Here is a 13,489-nt window from a genome sequence, read left to right as displayed (position 1 = left end):
TTAAGAACTTGCCATAGTTTGCTGTGGTCGACACAGTCAAAGGCTTTTGCATAGTCAATGAAGCAGAAGTAGATGTCTTTCTGGAACTCTCTAGCTTTCTCCATAATCCAACGCATGTTTGCAATTTGGTCTCTGGTTCCTCTGCCCCTTCGAAATCCAGCTTGCATTTCTGGGAGTTCTCGGTCCACATACTGCTTAAGCCTGCCTTGTAGAATTTTAAGCATAAGCTTGCTAGCGTGTGAAATTAGTGCAATTCTGCGGTAGTTGGAGCATTCTTTGGCGCTGCCCTTCTTTGGGATTGGGATGTAGACTGATCATCTCCAATCCTCTGGCCACTGCTGAGTTTTCCAAACTTGCTGGCATATTGAGTGTAGCACCTTAACAGCATCATCTTTTAAAATTTTAAGTAGTTCAGCTGGAATACCATCACTTCCACTGGCCTTATTATTTGCAGTGCTTTCTAAGGCCCATTTGACTTCACTCTCCAGGATGTCTGGCTCAAGGTCAGCAACCACACTACCTGGGGTGTACGAGACATCCATATCTTTCTGGTATAATTCCTCTGTGTATTCTTGCCACCTCTTCTTGATGTCTTCTGCTTCTGTTAGGTCCTTACCACTTTTGTCTTTTATTATGGTAATCTTTGTATGAAATGTCCCTTTCATATCTCCAATTTTCTTGAACAGATCTGCCTCTCTAGTCTCCCTGAAAACCAGAAAATGCCACAGCTTTCTGTTAACTTTCTTCTATAGTTGGGGAAACATTTCCTAATTGTTTGATCTAAATCAGTTTCCCTGTCATCGCTTTTGCTTCTCGTCCCCTCTTAAACCTCCCCACCTCCGTGGTTCTGAGAAACAGTTTTTTGTTGCTTCCTTTCTTGCATCTTTTACAAAACGCTTGAAAATCTTGCTTTTCTCTAGGAGACACACACCAAGCTCCTTCAGTCCTTCCTCTGATGGTGTTTCTTTCAGGCTTCTTATCAGCTGTTCTTCACTTTGAATTCTTTCCTCTCTGGTATACGCTTTGAATCACAGTGCCAAGAACTGTCTGCAGTTCTTCATCAAAGAATGAAACGAATGTAATCTGGAATGTTTGTTTTTCTCTCATTAAATGCAGGATGGCTGCTTGTAATCATCCTGTTTTTCTTCAGAGATTTCAAATGAAGCTGTATCCTAACCAATATCATTGTAATTTGACCTTACCTTTGTCCTTCATTGCCCCAATATGAAAGAGTGCACCACAGATCATAACTTTCTTTTCTGTATGAGCTTTAAATATAGGGAAAAGTCTCTGTGCTCCACATGCACCAACATGTGTGAGGGACGTGGCTGCTTTCTGGGCCTTGCATATGAATAGCAACATTTTCTGTTACTCACAGGAGTGGTTGGAAGAATCTGTCCATTTGTTTCTCTTTGTTTCTAAACGATGTTGTGCTGCACCTGCGATGAGGAAAGAGTGCATTTGTTGAAATAATATTGCAATCTGAAATTGTTTCCTCAATTTTCTGTAATATCAGTAATTTAATTCTTGGCACTGGATTAGATTCCTCCCCACCAAGATCTTTTAAGAAAAGTAGCAGGAAAATTAAATTAAATGGAAGGATGCCAAAATATACAAAGGCAGATTTTGTTGAATGTGACGTCTCCAATTAGAGTAGGTTTGAGTGGTGACAAGTATGCACTTAACACTTCTCATTCTTCTTATAAAGAATCTATTCTTAGAGTTGGGATAATTAGGGAAATAAACTTGACCCTTCAAATCTAGCATTCCACTTCCCATTTGGCATCCAGAACCAGATAAGTCATAAAAAAAAAAACAGAACACCCTTTCAACATGCACTCAGCTGGTTGCCTAATTCTTGTACTTTGCATAGAATAAAAGTATTTCCTATTCCCAGTTGTTAATCAGAAGGTGCATTAAACGTGTAGGATTAATAGCCATAGCTGTTTTTATAGATTGCGTCTAATGTAAACAGTTTGTTTCTGTGTCCACAAGCATCTAATGTTTTTATTGCCAAACTCCCACAGCGTTTCATTAAATATCACCAAAATTTTGCTTTGCCAGTATTTTTTCTCTGAGGCAGTGAGTTTTGGAAGCACATTGTATGAATGAGAACCAAGCACTTTGTGTGTGTGCGTGCACGGGCACTTGCTTAAATTTTAGACTCTCTACCGCAACAGTGTCTCTCCAAAGCATCGTCTGATATGGAGAGTTTGTGATGGGGCAGAGAATCCTCATAAGTATGCAAGAATCTTAAAGGTATTGAAAGTTGGTGTCATCTAGTGATTTATAGGTGGGACTACATCATTTTATGAAATATATACATATACATATTATTATTATTATTATTATTATTATTATTATTATTATTTATTTAATCTAGACTTCTATGAATGGCATAGAGCAGGACAAGCAAGCCCAGGTCCTCATCCCCAAATATTCCCTTCTCCTAGCTTGTGCTGTGCTTTCTTGTCCTATCATGGTTGTTCAAAGGGGAAAGTACGGTGAGCAGTGGGCATGGCCCCTCAACTTCATGTTGATTACCCTGAATGCAGAATCTGCAAACTTTGTGCATTAATATAGAAAAGGAAAATTGGGGCTACAATATGATTGCTGTGGCTTTTATTTAGGATCTGAGCAGCACTACGGCAGCTAAGCAGAGCCTCGAGAGGGAGATCAGAACACTCCAAGAGAGACTGGCTGCAAGTCAAAGGGCTTGGGAAGTCTCGCAGGAGGAAGTGAGCCACCTAAAGAAAGGTTGCCATGAGAAAGAAGAGAACCTGAAAAGAAGCATGGAAGAGGTCAGGGCTGAAAAGCGTCTGCACGATGCATTTAAAGAGCAAATCATCACCCTGCTTGGAAGCAGCCGCATTATAGCCAGTCGATCTGAGGAGGACATTGTAGAAAAAATTCGAGAAATGATCTGCATGGAGGAGAGCAAAAAAACAGTATGTGGCTATCTATTGTGATTGCTTGAGATGCTTGATTTTCTGTAGCTTATTTTCTGTGTGAATTGAAACCTTGCACATGTTGGCTGCCTTGTTCTGCATAGACCCTTTGCAAAACAACAAGAAACAAACAAATCTAAGCCTTTCAGTGTTGGAGTTTAAGCACCACAGCATCTGCCTCATCATCCCGGAAAGTAAGCACGGGTACTTTGCAGACAATCCCAGAGCCCCATATCAGAAGCGTGTCCAAAGCTGATCCAATCCTTTCCCTGACCACAGGTCCACAGAGAATGCATTTTTTGGCAGTAGTACTGCTGCCCTAAACATTTCAATTTGGCCAGCCTGAACATATTTGGCCAGCCTGGGTGTATGGCGCAGATCCTACTTTCCCTGACAATAGAGAGCCTTCCTCTTTTCCATTGCAGGGGAGCTGATCTAAATACAAACAATCTAACTAGGGAGAGGCATAGCTGCAAACAGGCACTCATAGTAGTGGCATGGATGGAGGCTGCCTTCAAAAATAATAGTAGTAAAGAAAAGTCCTCTGGTGGAAAACAATCTATGCACATAAAATTATTTATCCCCTGTGGCCTTTCTGTTGCATGAGAATTTTGATATGTAAACTCATGATGAAAGTATGTGCATGCATGAATTACAGCATTAGATGTTCAGAGCTTTGCCAGATCACAAGGCTTTTGCAGAGTATATTAACCCTGTCAGATTTCAAGTTGCAACAGCATATCCCACCAAAATACTCAATCATTCTCTTTTTTCATCATTATCTTTTTGTTTGATCTCTTAAATTCCCGTTCATTACTGATAAGAATTGGTTCCATAACTGTTGACAAAACTTCCAGAGCCCACTCTTCCCTGTCTTTGAAGACTTCATGTGCGGCATTTTAAATGAAACAGGCAAATTATGGGCAAAATTTTAAGTCTGACAGGTGAGTTATTAGGAATAAAAAAGATCAGTTTCACTTTTTGGAGGCCTGTCCATCTGTATATTGTGCAAGGCTGCTTTTCATTGTTAAAATTTCGCTGAACTGGAACTCAGTGACTGAGCAGAACTGTGTATATTGATGGTATAATTTCCTTTCATTTCAATTTATTGCTAGTGGGAGATCTCAGAGTGAAATCACAAATCAAGTAATAACAGCAATATTGAATTTTATCAACTTTTGCTCCTCCTGTGACTTATTTATTTATTTATTTATTTATTATGGGTCTCCATATTGATTAATCTTTATAGCTGTCACAGCAGAATCCTACTCAGAAGTAAATCCCATTGACTTCAGCCTTGCACTGCAGTGTATACCCACTTACTTGAGAGAAAGAGTCACTGAAATTAATGAAACTTACATCGGAGTAGTATATCATGTGGTGCAGCACCCAAAGTGAATATTTTGCTTATTGTAAGACTTTCAGAGTGGTTTCCAGTTGAAAATGCACTGAGTTAAAATAACAGTATCAGCACCAGTTGTGACTGGTGTTTTATTCAGTCAATCCAGGAAACAACTTAGCTTCCATGTTTTTGCACTAAGGGTGGAGAAGCTTTTCAACTCCAGGGGTGCTGTATATTGGGATATCTGTTGGACACTGCATGTCCACAGAGGCCAGGAGTCAAAAAATGGTGTCGTCCACATCTACCACACCCCTAATACATGCATACACACCCATCAATTCATTCTCTCTCTCTCTCTCTTTCTCTCTCTGGCTTGAAAACCACTTCTGTTGACATTGCAGAGGGAAGTGCAAGCTTTACGGGGAGGCCCTTATACATTGTGTTAGACTTAGGTGGAGGTTACCAGTGCATAGCTATCTATGGCCAAGAAAAGTGCCAGTGGCAAGTTGATTGTGCAAAGCACCAGTGGGGAGTTCACTGAGGAATCTGGCAAATTAGCTGAAGTACCAAGGTGTCTTGAAGGTTGGCTGGCTTGAATAGGCTGCTCCACCGCACTACTCTACCTCCACCTGCCATCATTTTGTGACTGGTGGGCCCTTAGTACTTTCAACTGTCTCAAGTGTGTCCTGGGGCTAGAAAGTTTGAGAACCCCTTATATTTTAAATTGGAAAATGAGCAGATGAAAGAACCCCTGGAGGCAGGAGCGATGGTGGTTGGAGTAGAGCATGTTATTCTTTCAGTGGCGGTGCTATTCCTACTCCATGTCTTGGAGGCTGCTGGTCAGGTGGGGATAACTCTCCATGTAGTAATAGCTTATAAATGTTACCCTTGAGTGGAAAGATCTTTTAGAATTTCAGTGATATCCTCATGGCAAGAATAGCTTTGATAAAAGAGATAAAACTTTGGGACTTGTGGTAGCAGGTGGCTGGGAAGTTAGAGCACCCTTTTTTGGAATGGAGATGGGATTGTTGGGTTTGGTTTTCCAGAAAGATTCTCATGAAATGCTGTGCAAGTAGGCCTGGCAGAAACATTTGGGGCTACCACAGAAAGTAGGGTGCATACTTGTCCATATAGAAATGGCCACTCTCAGTGAAAGCAAAGATGGAAAAGTACTGAGTGGATTTGCTGAAGAAAAGTTAGCCTTCGACAAGCACATAGTACAGATTTGTCCTGCTTACACGGCCCCAGAATGATGTCTGTCAGTAAGGAAGAGTGCACTTCAGCCTCTGGAGAGTTCCTATTTGAAGGTCAGGAACTGAGATAACAGTGTCAGAAAAGACTTGAGCATACTCCAAACTTGTTTTTCCCAGGGAAGTGCTATCAGGTTTTTTGGCTGGAGTGCAGATACACTTATACTTGATCGATCATCTGCTGGCCTCTTCAAAAAAAAGAAAAAAAGAGTGTAAAATCAAATCTAGCACGTAGTGTTTAGGTGCAAGGCTCAATATATATTTTTAAACCCACAGAAATTCTAGGCTTTGCTGTTAAATATGTTATCGAATATTTTTGCCTATATTCCAACAACTCATTGAGACAGGTGAGGTGGTAGAAGTGAGGCTTTGAGGCTCACATTTTAAAATGTCATCTAGTGTGTGGAAGGTTTGGAAATTATGTGCTCCTATATTTTTGAGAAGGTTAAAATAATATACAGTCATACCTTGGGTTAAATATGCTTCAGGTTAAGCGCTTTTGGGTTGCGCTCCGTGGCAACCTGGAAGTAATGGAACACGTTACATCCGGGTTTCGCCACTCACACATGCACAGACTGTCAAAATGATGTCATCCGCGCACACACGCGGGTTGTGTTTGCTTCAGGATGCAAACAGGGATCCATAACGGATCCCGTTAGTATCCAGAGGTACCACTGTAATAATCTTCTTGTGGTATCTCATAATGCCTGCACCCTGGGAGGGTTGTATTATTGTGCTTTAAATGGAGAACAAATAACACCCCACTGCTGCTATCACTTTGTTCACATGAGCCTCAAAGTTTCAATTCTCTCATCATTCCCCACCAAAAAAATTCAATAACCAAATCCATCTTGCTACGTTAGGCTACAGTCAGAGAGCCGATGGGAAGCTGCAAGGATGTTACCCTGCCTGATCTCTGGCCTTCACTAACTCTCAGGAAGCTGGCATATGACTTTTTTCCCTACTGTCCTGTTGACCAAAACTAAAAAGTTACAGCATTAATTTTTAATTGCTTTAACTGAATTTGCTACAAGACTTTTGTCATTTACTTTGTGCCCTTGTTTAGGCTGTTATTTGAAAGAGATTCCTCCATTGCCCTATCTCTTTACATAATGGTCCTAAAGTGTGTGCGGGGGGGGGGAACGACCCACATTCCCTGGTTGGGTGGTGGATTGCCAGGTTTTTCCATCTTTCCATTAGGAACAGCTGGCTTGGTTTGTGCCTTATTATTGCTTGGCTTGATGTTTTCAACTGTGCGGCTCACTTGTTTGCATCTCTTTGTTGCTGTTTGCGTTTCATAGCATTTATATACAACCTTTACCCTGTGTGCCTCAGTCTCGGGTAACACAACTCGTTTGTATTTGAAATGTTGCAATCTTTAAGTGCTGAAGCGGGCAGTGGAAAAGTTGTGCACATAAATGCTTGCAAAATCAGGCCAGCTTGCAAACACGAGGTTTACATCTGCTAATCAGGAACATAATTTAACAATATTTTGAGAATGGAGCTAAAACTGTACAAATAAATACCTAAACCACTACAGAGAAGTACAATTAAATTTAAACCATCTTATTAATGTGGTGAGTGGAATCTAATACTCTTAATTATAAGAGTCTAATGGAAGATTTGTAAAGTTAACAGTTAAAACACATTTTAATCATTTATACGGGCTTGCATAATAGGGCTTAGTCTGCTTTTTTGGCTTTGGCTACCCTGGTTTTAGGTTTTTTGTTTTAAGTCGGCGCAAAATGCATGTCTTAAAAGCATTCCTGTTTTAATGTCAAATATGTTTTTAAAATATATTACGTTGTTCATTCCAAAAGTCAATCTATTGCTGGCCTCATGCCTCAGCTGCTTTCAAGTTCTGCAGTTTAATAGACCACACCCTTGTTCCTGGGTATCTGGCCAGAGCATGGTCTTACTGGCTTCTCACACTATGGCCTGTCATATTTTATTGGTATGTGGTCTACTGGCCCAGGTCTGCCTGCCAATGATGGAATGGGATTTTGTTGTCAGACCAGCCTTTGTTTATTTTCTCTGGCTATTTGTCCAACTTGAAACCTAGTTCATTGTCCAGCTTGCCTGCCACAAACTGTGGTCCAAAGCCTGTTACTCTTCTATCTGTCTCTCATTCCCCACCCCACCCAGCCTTTTGTTTCTGAGAAGGACTTCTGATTTGGAGAAGTCCATGTAGACAGATCCCCATTAGTTAAGTTTTGTATGTGCTTGGCACACTGAATCAGCCTGGCACAATCTATAGCAGGCTTCCTCAAACTCAGCCCTCCAGATGTTTTGAGACTACAATTCCCATCATCCCTACCACTGGGTCTGCTAGCTCATGGGAGTTGTAGGCCAAAAACATCTGGAGGACCAAGTCTGAGGAAGCCTCATCCATAAGCCTCACATGGACTGCAAATTCCAGTGATGGTTCAGTGATGGTTGATTGGCAATATAAGATGTCATCTAACTGTATTACAATCAAGTAATCAAATACATACTTAAGAGCTGGTTGGCAAACAATCTCAGGCTTGAAATAGCTATTTGTTATTTATTCAAATACAGTGTTAAAATGTTAGTTGTCATATGCCTATTTGTTGTGTAATCTATTTCTGAAAGTTTGGCAATGTCTTTCTTGCACCACAGTTTAGTTTCAAGCTCAGTCTCTGACTTTAGTTTGCTTTCTCCTCCCGCCCCCCTTAGATGGTATCCCAGCTTGAAACCCAAATAGCTAAACTGACTGAGGCACTGGAGACTCAGGCTGCATCACACCAGGAAGTTTTGCAGAGGACCAGAAAAGCAGAAAACAAATCTGAGACACTTCACGATCAATTGATGTGTCTGGAAGCGGAGCTGGTATCTGGGGACGTGATACGAGATGCTTTGAAGCTCGAGAAACAAAAAGTAATAGCTTCTATTCATAGTATGTGCACAAGGGTAGCTAGAGAGAGAGCCCCAAATGCAACAGAATTCATGTTCCAATATGCTGGTTCGATCATATTATTATAAACATCTTCTGATGAATAAGTAAGTCTTTCAGTAAACTTGACCATTTCCAGTCATCAGAATAACTCATGTAACTGACCACTGCTGCTCAAGGTTCTTCAACTGTATTATACTGTAGTTGCAGAGTACTGCCAGGAACCCCAAATGATAACTTTTACATTTGCCCAGAGAAAAAGGAGTTAGTTTTGAGTTTCAAAGCTAGCTGAGAAAAGTGGCCGAAGTTTCATGGGGTGCTTGGGAGTTTAGATTAGCACTGCTTGCTGTCTGACTGTTTCCGTACCTACAACCTGCAATATCCTAGTAATGTAAAAGTTGTGCACATTATTAAACCAAGAATCTTAAGGAGTTGGGCCTCTAAATTAGGGATGGGGAACCTGTGGCCCTCCAGATGTTGCTGGACCACAATGTTCACCATCCCTCACCGCTGGTGATGCTGGCTGTGGAGCATCTGGAGAGGTTCCCCATTCCTAATCTAAAGGAAACTGACTATGTAAAGCTCTCCAGAAACTGCCCAGAAGTTGGGAAATGGGAAAATGAAACAATATATTTAATATGAGATTGAAGAGTTACAGGCCTTGTTGTTTGCTTTCTGATTTGCACACATTAAAAATGTGCTATATACATGATTGGTGTGATAGCATAAATGGGAACAACGGGAAAATAAATTCAACTTCTGCGTTTAAAAATTCTGATACGGTAGCTTAATCTAATATGTATCCCTGCAAGCTGTTCTTTCTTTCCTTTTCTTTTTCTTTGCAGAACTGATCTTTCCTGCACATATTGCCTCTTAGCTAATTTGCTTTTATAGGTCATGTTATGCAGCCTCCTTCCAGCTAACCTTGGCCCCAGTTTCAAAACCACCTACTGTGAGAAACACATATTTAGGACATGTTGCTTTTTAAATGACTTTCCTGGTGTTGAGAGAGAACTGTCTGCAGGAGGTCATTTTCTCATATGAATCAGGGGAGTGACAGCTTGGTCAAAATCCAACATTTTTTTCCACCTGCTAGATGATTCTGTGACTGTGGCTCTGGGAGGGAATGGGTCATTCAACTGGATGTTTGCTGAAGTAATATGACCCTGGTGGCTGAGTGTTTGGGGGAAGGCATGCTGATAAAAATCAGTATGGAATTCAGGGGAAGTTAGTGCTAGATCATCCGGTACACTTATTAAAGAAAAGTGGCTATGTTTATGTGACTGCTAACTAGTCCAATGAAACGTAAGAAACATTATTGAACCTACCCTGTGGTGTGAAGATGGCAATGAAGCAGTTTTTCTCCACCACCATTGCATGTCCACAATGTCATCCAGCATAGCCTTTCTGAGTGGTTCAGGGGCTTTTGCTGCCTGGCCCAGTGAGAAGATATGGAAGAACTGTAGCTCAGAGGTATGACATCTGCTTTCCATGCAGAAGGTCCCTGGTTCAATGCCTAACATCTCCAAATAGGACTGGGAACATCCATGAGGTGAAACCCTGGAGAACTGCTGCCAGCTCAGAACTGCTGAGCTAGATGGACCAATAGTCTGTCTTGATATAAAGTCTTTCTATAGCCAAGCAGACCCTGTTTTGTGCACACGAACCCTGCCTGAATTCCACCAGTTATGTATAGAAATAATTACCTTATCAAAGCACCTACTAGGGAAAAAGAAAGCACTTTCCCTATTTGAATGTATTTTTGTTGCCTCTTTTCATTTATTTCTGCATTTCTTCCCATTCTCTGAAGTATCTTAAATTCCTGGATCAACTTTCTGAAAGGATGAATCTTGACAGAATGGCAGCGGATATTGGATTTGATATGAGGTTGGATGCAGTATTGGCTCGTGCAGACCAATTGATCAAACTGGAAGGAGACATGTTAACTGAGAATAAGATCATGGCTCGCAATCTACAAAGAAAGGTAGGAAAAGTGGAGCAAGATTTGAGAATACCACCTTTCAAAACATAATAAAGTGCAGTGCCTGATTATTTAGACCTGCATGGGGTAGTTACTCTAGCAGTTAGTGTCAGATCAGTATCAGGGAGATTTGTTGTGAGTATAAAAATTGGGGAGAGTGACAAACATGTATGCTGCCTTGAGCTTTTTGGCAAAATCCTCCCCATCACTTTTGACAGACCTTTGAGCAGAAGCAAAAGAGAGAAATCTGGGAGAGAAGTTACAGTTCTTAGAGATTCCGGGTAGTGGGAACATCATTACTAGGACCATGTATGAGAAAAAATATGGTTTCCTCTATGAGTAGTCTATGGGGTCAGTCATCTCTTTTGTAGTGTCCAGGTAAGAATTCTTCATCACTACACAGTGTCATTCCCAATGGCTTTAGTGACCCCATTTCTCAACCACACAACAGCCATTCTGTTGGGTGATTTGCTGCCTAGATGCAGCTTAGTTTTAAAAGCAATCTCCATTCCCCGAGAAGAACAGAAAGATGCAAACCCTTAGACAACATCCTAAAACAGTAACCCATTCCACTCAGTCACCCAAATCTCCACTGTCCCAAGTCAGTGTCCACCTCCTGCTGATCTTTGGCGGCATTCCTTGTCTGCCCTTCAAAGATCCCACTAACATCTGCAAAAAATGTTAACATTCATATGTTTTCTGCAGGTGGCAAATAAATAAATATTCACCATTACATTTCACGATGAAGTGTGATTTTGTGACGTGTGTATGTGTGTTCACTACTTTTTAACTTTTCAATGTAGTTGAGAACTCAAAAAGAGCAGCTTGACAGCAAAGAGCTACACATGAAACTTTTGCGTCAGAAGATAGCACAGCTAGAAGAAGAGAAGCAAGTGCGCACAGCCCTGGCTGTGGAAAGAGATGATGCCAACCTGATGGTCAGAAAGCTACAAAAAAAGGTGGACAGATTACAGAATGAACTTGTCTTAGCAAGAGAAACAAATACAGACCTGAAAGCTAAACTGGCTGACACCAACGAACTGAAGGTGGGGGAATATGATACCTATCTCTTTTAAGCCATGCTCAAAAGGTGTACAAATGCCAGTGGATAGTTTAAATTTTACATATGCGTATCCAAAACTGTTCAACTCATGCTGAGTATTGTGCAAAATAGAGTAATTTAGAAATGCTGAGAAATTTGTGTTCATCAGAATCTTGGACTTCTGCTTAATGTCTTAGTAGCTAATAACACAAGCCTATGCAAGTTACTCAGCACCACTTGTTTCTGGGTAAATGTAGGCAAGGGCCTTGGCAGTAGAGCACACACCCTGTGTAAAAATTCCCCGGATTAATTGCTGGCTTCTCCCCCTCTCCGCATCTGATTACTCCAAAGCATACATTTTCAGCCCCACATTAAGGGGAGTGGAGTTTAACTTTCCCTTCACACCATTTTCTAATCGAACCACCCCCACCCAGCCAAAGCTGCAATTTATTCCAGGGGTGGGGGGATATACAATGTCTTATTCAACAAGGCAAATAGGCATCTGGGGTAGCAGGATTTAGATCAATAAAACAGCGCGAGGGCATGCAGAAGGTTAACCACACCATCCTCTGCACCCCAGCAATCAAAACTGGCTGCTTTTACATAAAAAATGTAAACCTCAAGAGATCTCAGCAGGGATCTCTCACATCTTATGTAGTTTAGCTTTATACCCCCTTGCGCTAGATAGCCTACTGTTTACACCCCTCCTGAGGCAACTCTGGAATTTGTTCACAGATCAGGACACTGGAGCAGGACAGAACCATAGAAGATCTAAGCAAGTCCCAAGATAAACTGGAAAAGATGAAGGCAAAGGCTGAGAAGCAGCTGACCTCTGTCAAATCAGAGTTGCATGATGTAGAGCGTGAAGCAAAGGAAGATAAAGAGAAGGCCAAAAGCAGACTGGAATCTGTTACCAGTGAACTGGGAACACTTAAATCTACTCTACAGGCAGTGATGAAAAGAGAGAAACAGGTATGTAACAATATGACTGACAAGCATCTCTTGGCATTTAGCAACTTGGTTTCTGAAGCAATTTCGGGTGTGTGCTTCAAATGTCATATTCCTTTTTGTTGGTGTGAGTTTAAAAAATACTCTTTAGTTTGCAAAAAGTTAAACTCCATAAGTGAAAGAAGACTTCTTTTTTTACTAGTGTATTATTTATGCCATTTCAAGGTTGTTGTTGTTTAGTTGTTTAGTCGTGTCCGACTCTTCGTAACCCCATGGACCAGAGCACGCCAGGCACTCCTGTCTTCCACTGCCTCCCGCAGTTTGATCAAACTCATGTTAGTAGCTTTGAGATCACTGTCCAACCATCTCGTCCTCTGTTGCCCCTTCTCCTTGTGCCCTCAATCTTTCCCAACATCAGGGTCTTTTCCTGGGAGGTGGCCAAAGTATTGGAGCCTCAGCTTCAGGATCTGTCCTTCCAGTGAGCACTCAGGGCTGATTTCCTTTAGTATGGATAGGTTTGATCTTCTTGCAGTCCATGGGACTCTCAAGAGTCTCCTCCAGCACCATAATTCAAAAGCATCAATTCTTCGGCAATCAGCCTTTTTTAAGGTTCAGCTCTCACTTCAATACATCACTACATTTCAAGGTAAAGGGACCCCTGACTGTTAGGTCCAGTTCAAGTCCGTTAAGGTAGCCAGTGTCAAAAAGAATTTACCAGTCCAACTCTTTTTGCCCTATCTCTCACACTCAAAAGCACACTGAGCTGTGGAGATCACAAATTTGTGGGGTGGATGCTGTATAATGTTTTAAGGGCTTCTGTATATAAAATACATAATTGCCACCCTACTTCCAAACTTCATTGAGTCAGTATATTGGTAATTATACTGATGGCACTGGCTAAAAATATAAAAGCACTGACTACTCTTTATGGGTTTACGTGTAAAAAGGATTTTTCAATAGAACTCTCAGGGGACTAGTTGGCAATCAGGCATGATAGTGATCAGTGTACTGGCTGTGTTGGTTCCATGTGAAACAAATAAGCATTCACTTCTTCCTGTTCTTCA

The 13,489-nt window shown here is 41.2% G+C and overlaps 1 protein-coding gene across 4 annotated transcripts in view; it reads left to right on the top strand.

Annotated features, from left to right (window-relative positions):
- The window catches only part of CCDC170 (coiled-coil domain containing 170), a 64,671-nt gene that overhangs the window by 41,718 nt on the left and 9,464 nt on the right, over window positions 1–13,489 (top strand). For 3 of the 4 annotated variants that reach the window (XM_081905153.1, XM_081905152.1, XM_081905155.1), the window contains 5 exons: window positions 2,631–2,948; window positions 8,238–8,438; window positions 10,265–10,438; window positions 11,239–11,481; window positions 12,213–12,449. In XM_081905153.1, coding sequence (XP_081761279.1) covers window positions 2,631–2,948; window positions 8,238–8,438; window positions 10,265–10,438; window positions 11,239–11,481; window positions 12,213–12,449 — 1,173 coding nt within the window. The remainder of the gene's footprint in view (window positions 1–2,630; window positions 2,949–8,237; window positions 8,439–10,264; window positions 10,439–11,238; window positions 11,482–12,212; window positions 12,450–13,489) is intronic. The other variant, XM_081905154.1, reaches the window with a different exon arrangement.

This window comes from Podarcis melisellensis (genome assembly GCF_964234715.1).
Source record: "Podarcis melisellensis genome assembly, chromosome: 3".
NCBI classification, from domain to species: domain Eukaryota; kingdom Metazoa; phylum Chordata; class Lepidosauria; order Squamata; family Lacertidae; genus Podarcis; species Podarcis melisellensis.
The sequence above is the reverse complement of the archived record's forward strand: the minus strand, read 5'-3'. Positions and strand labels throughout refer to the sequence as shown.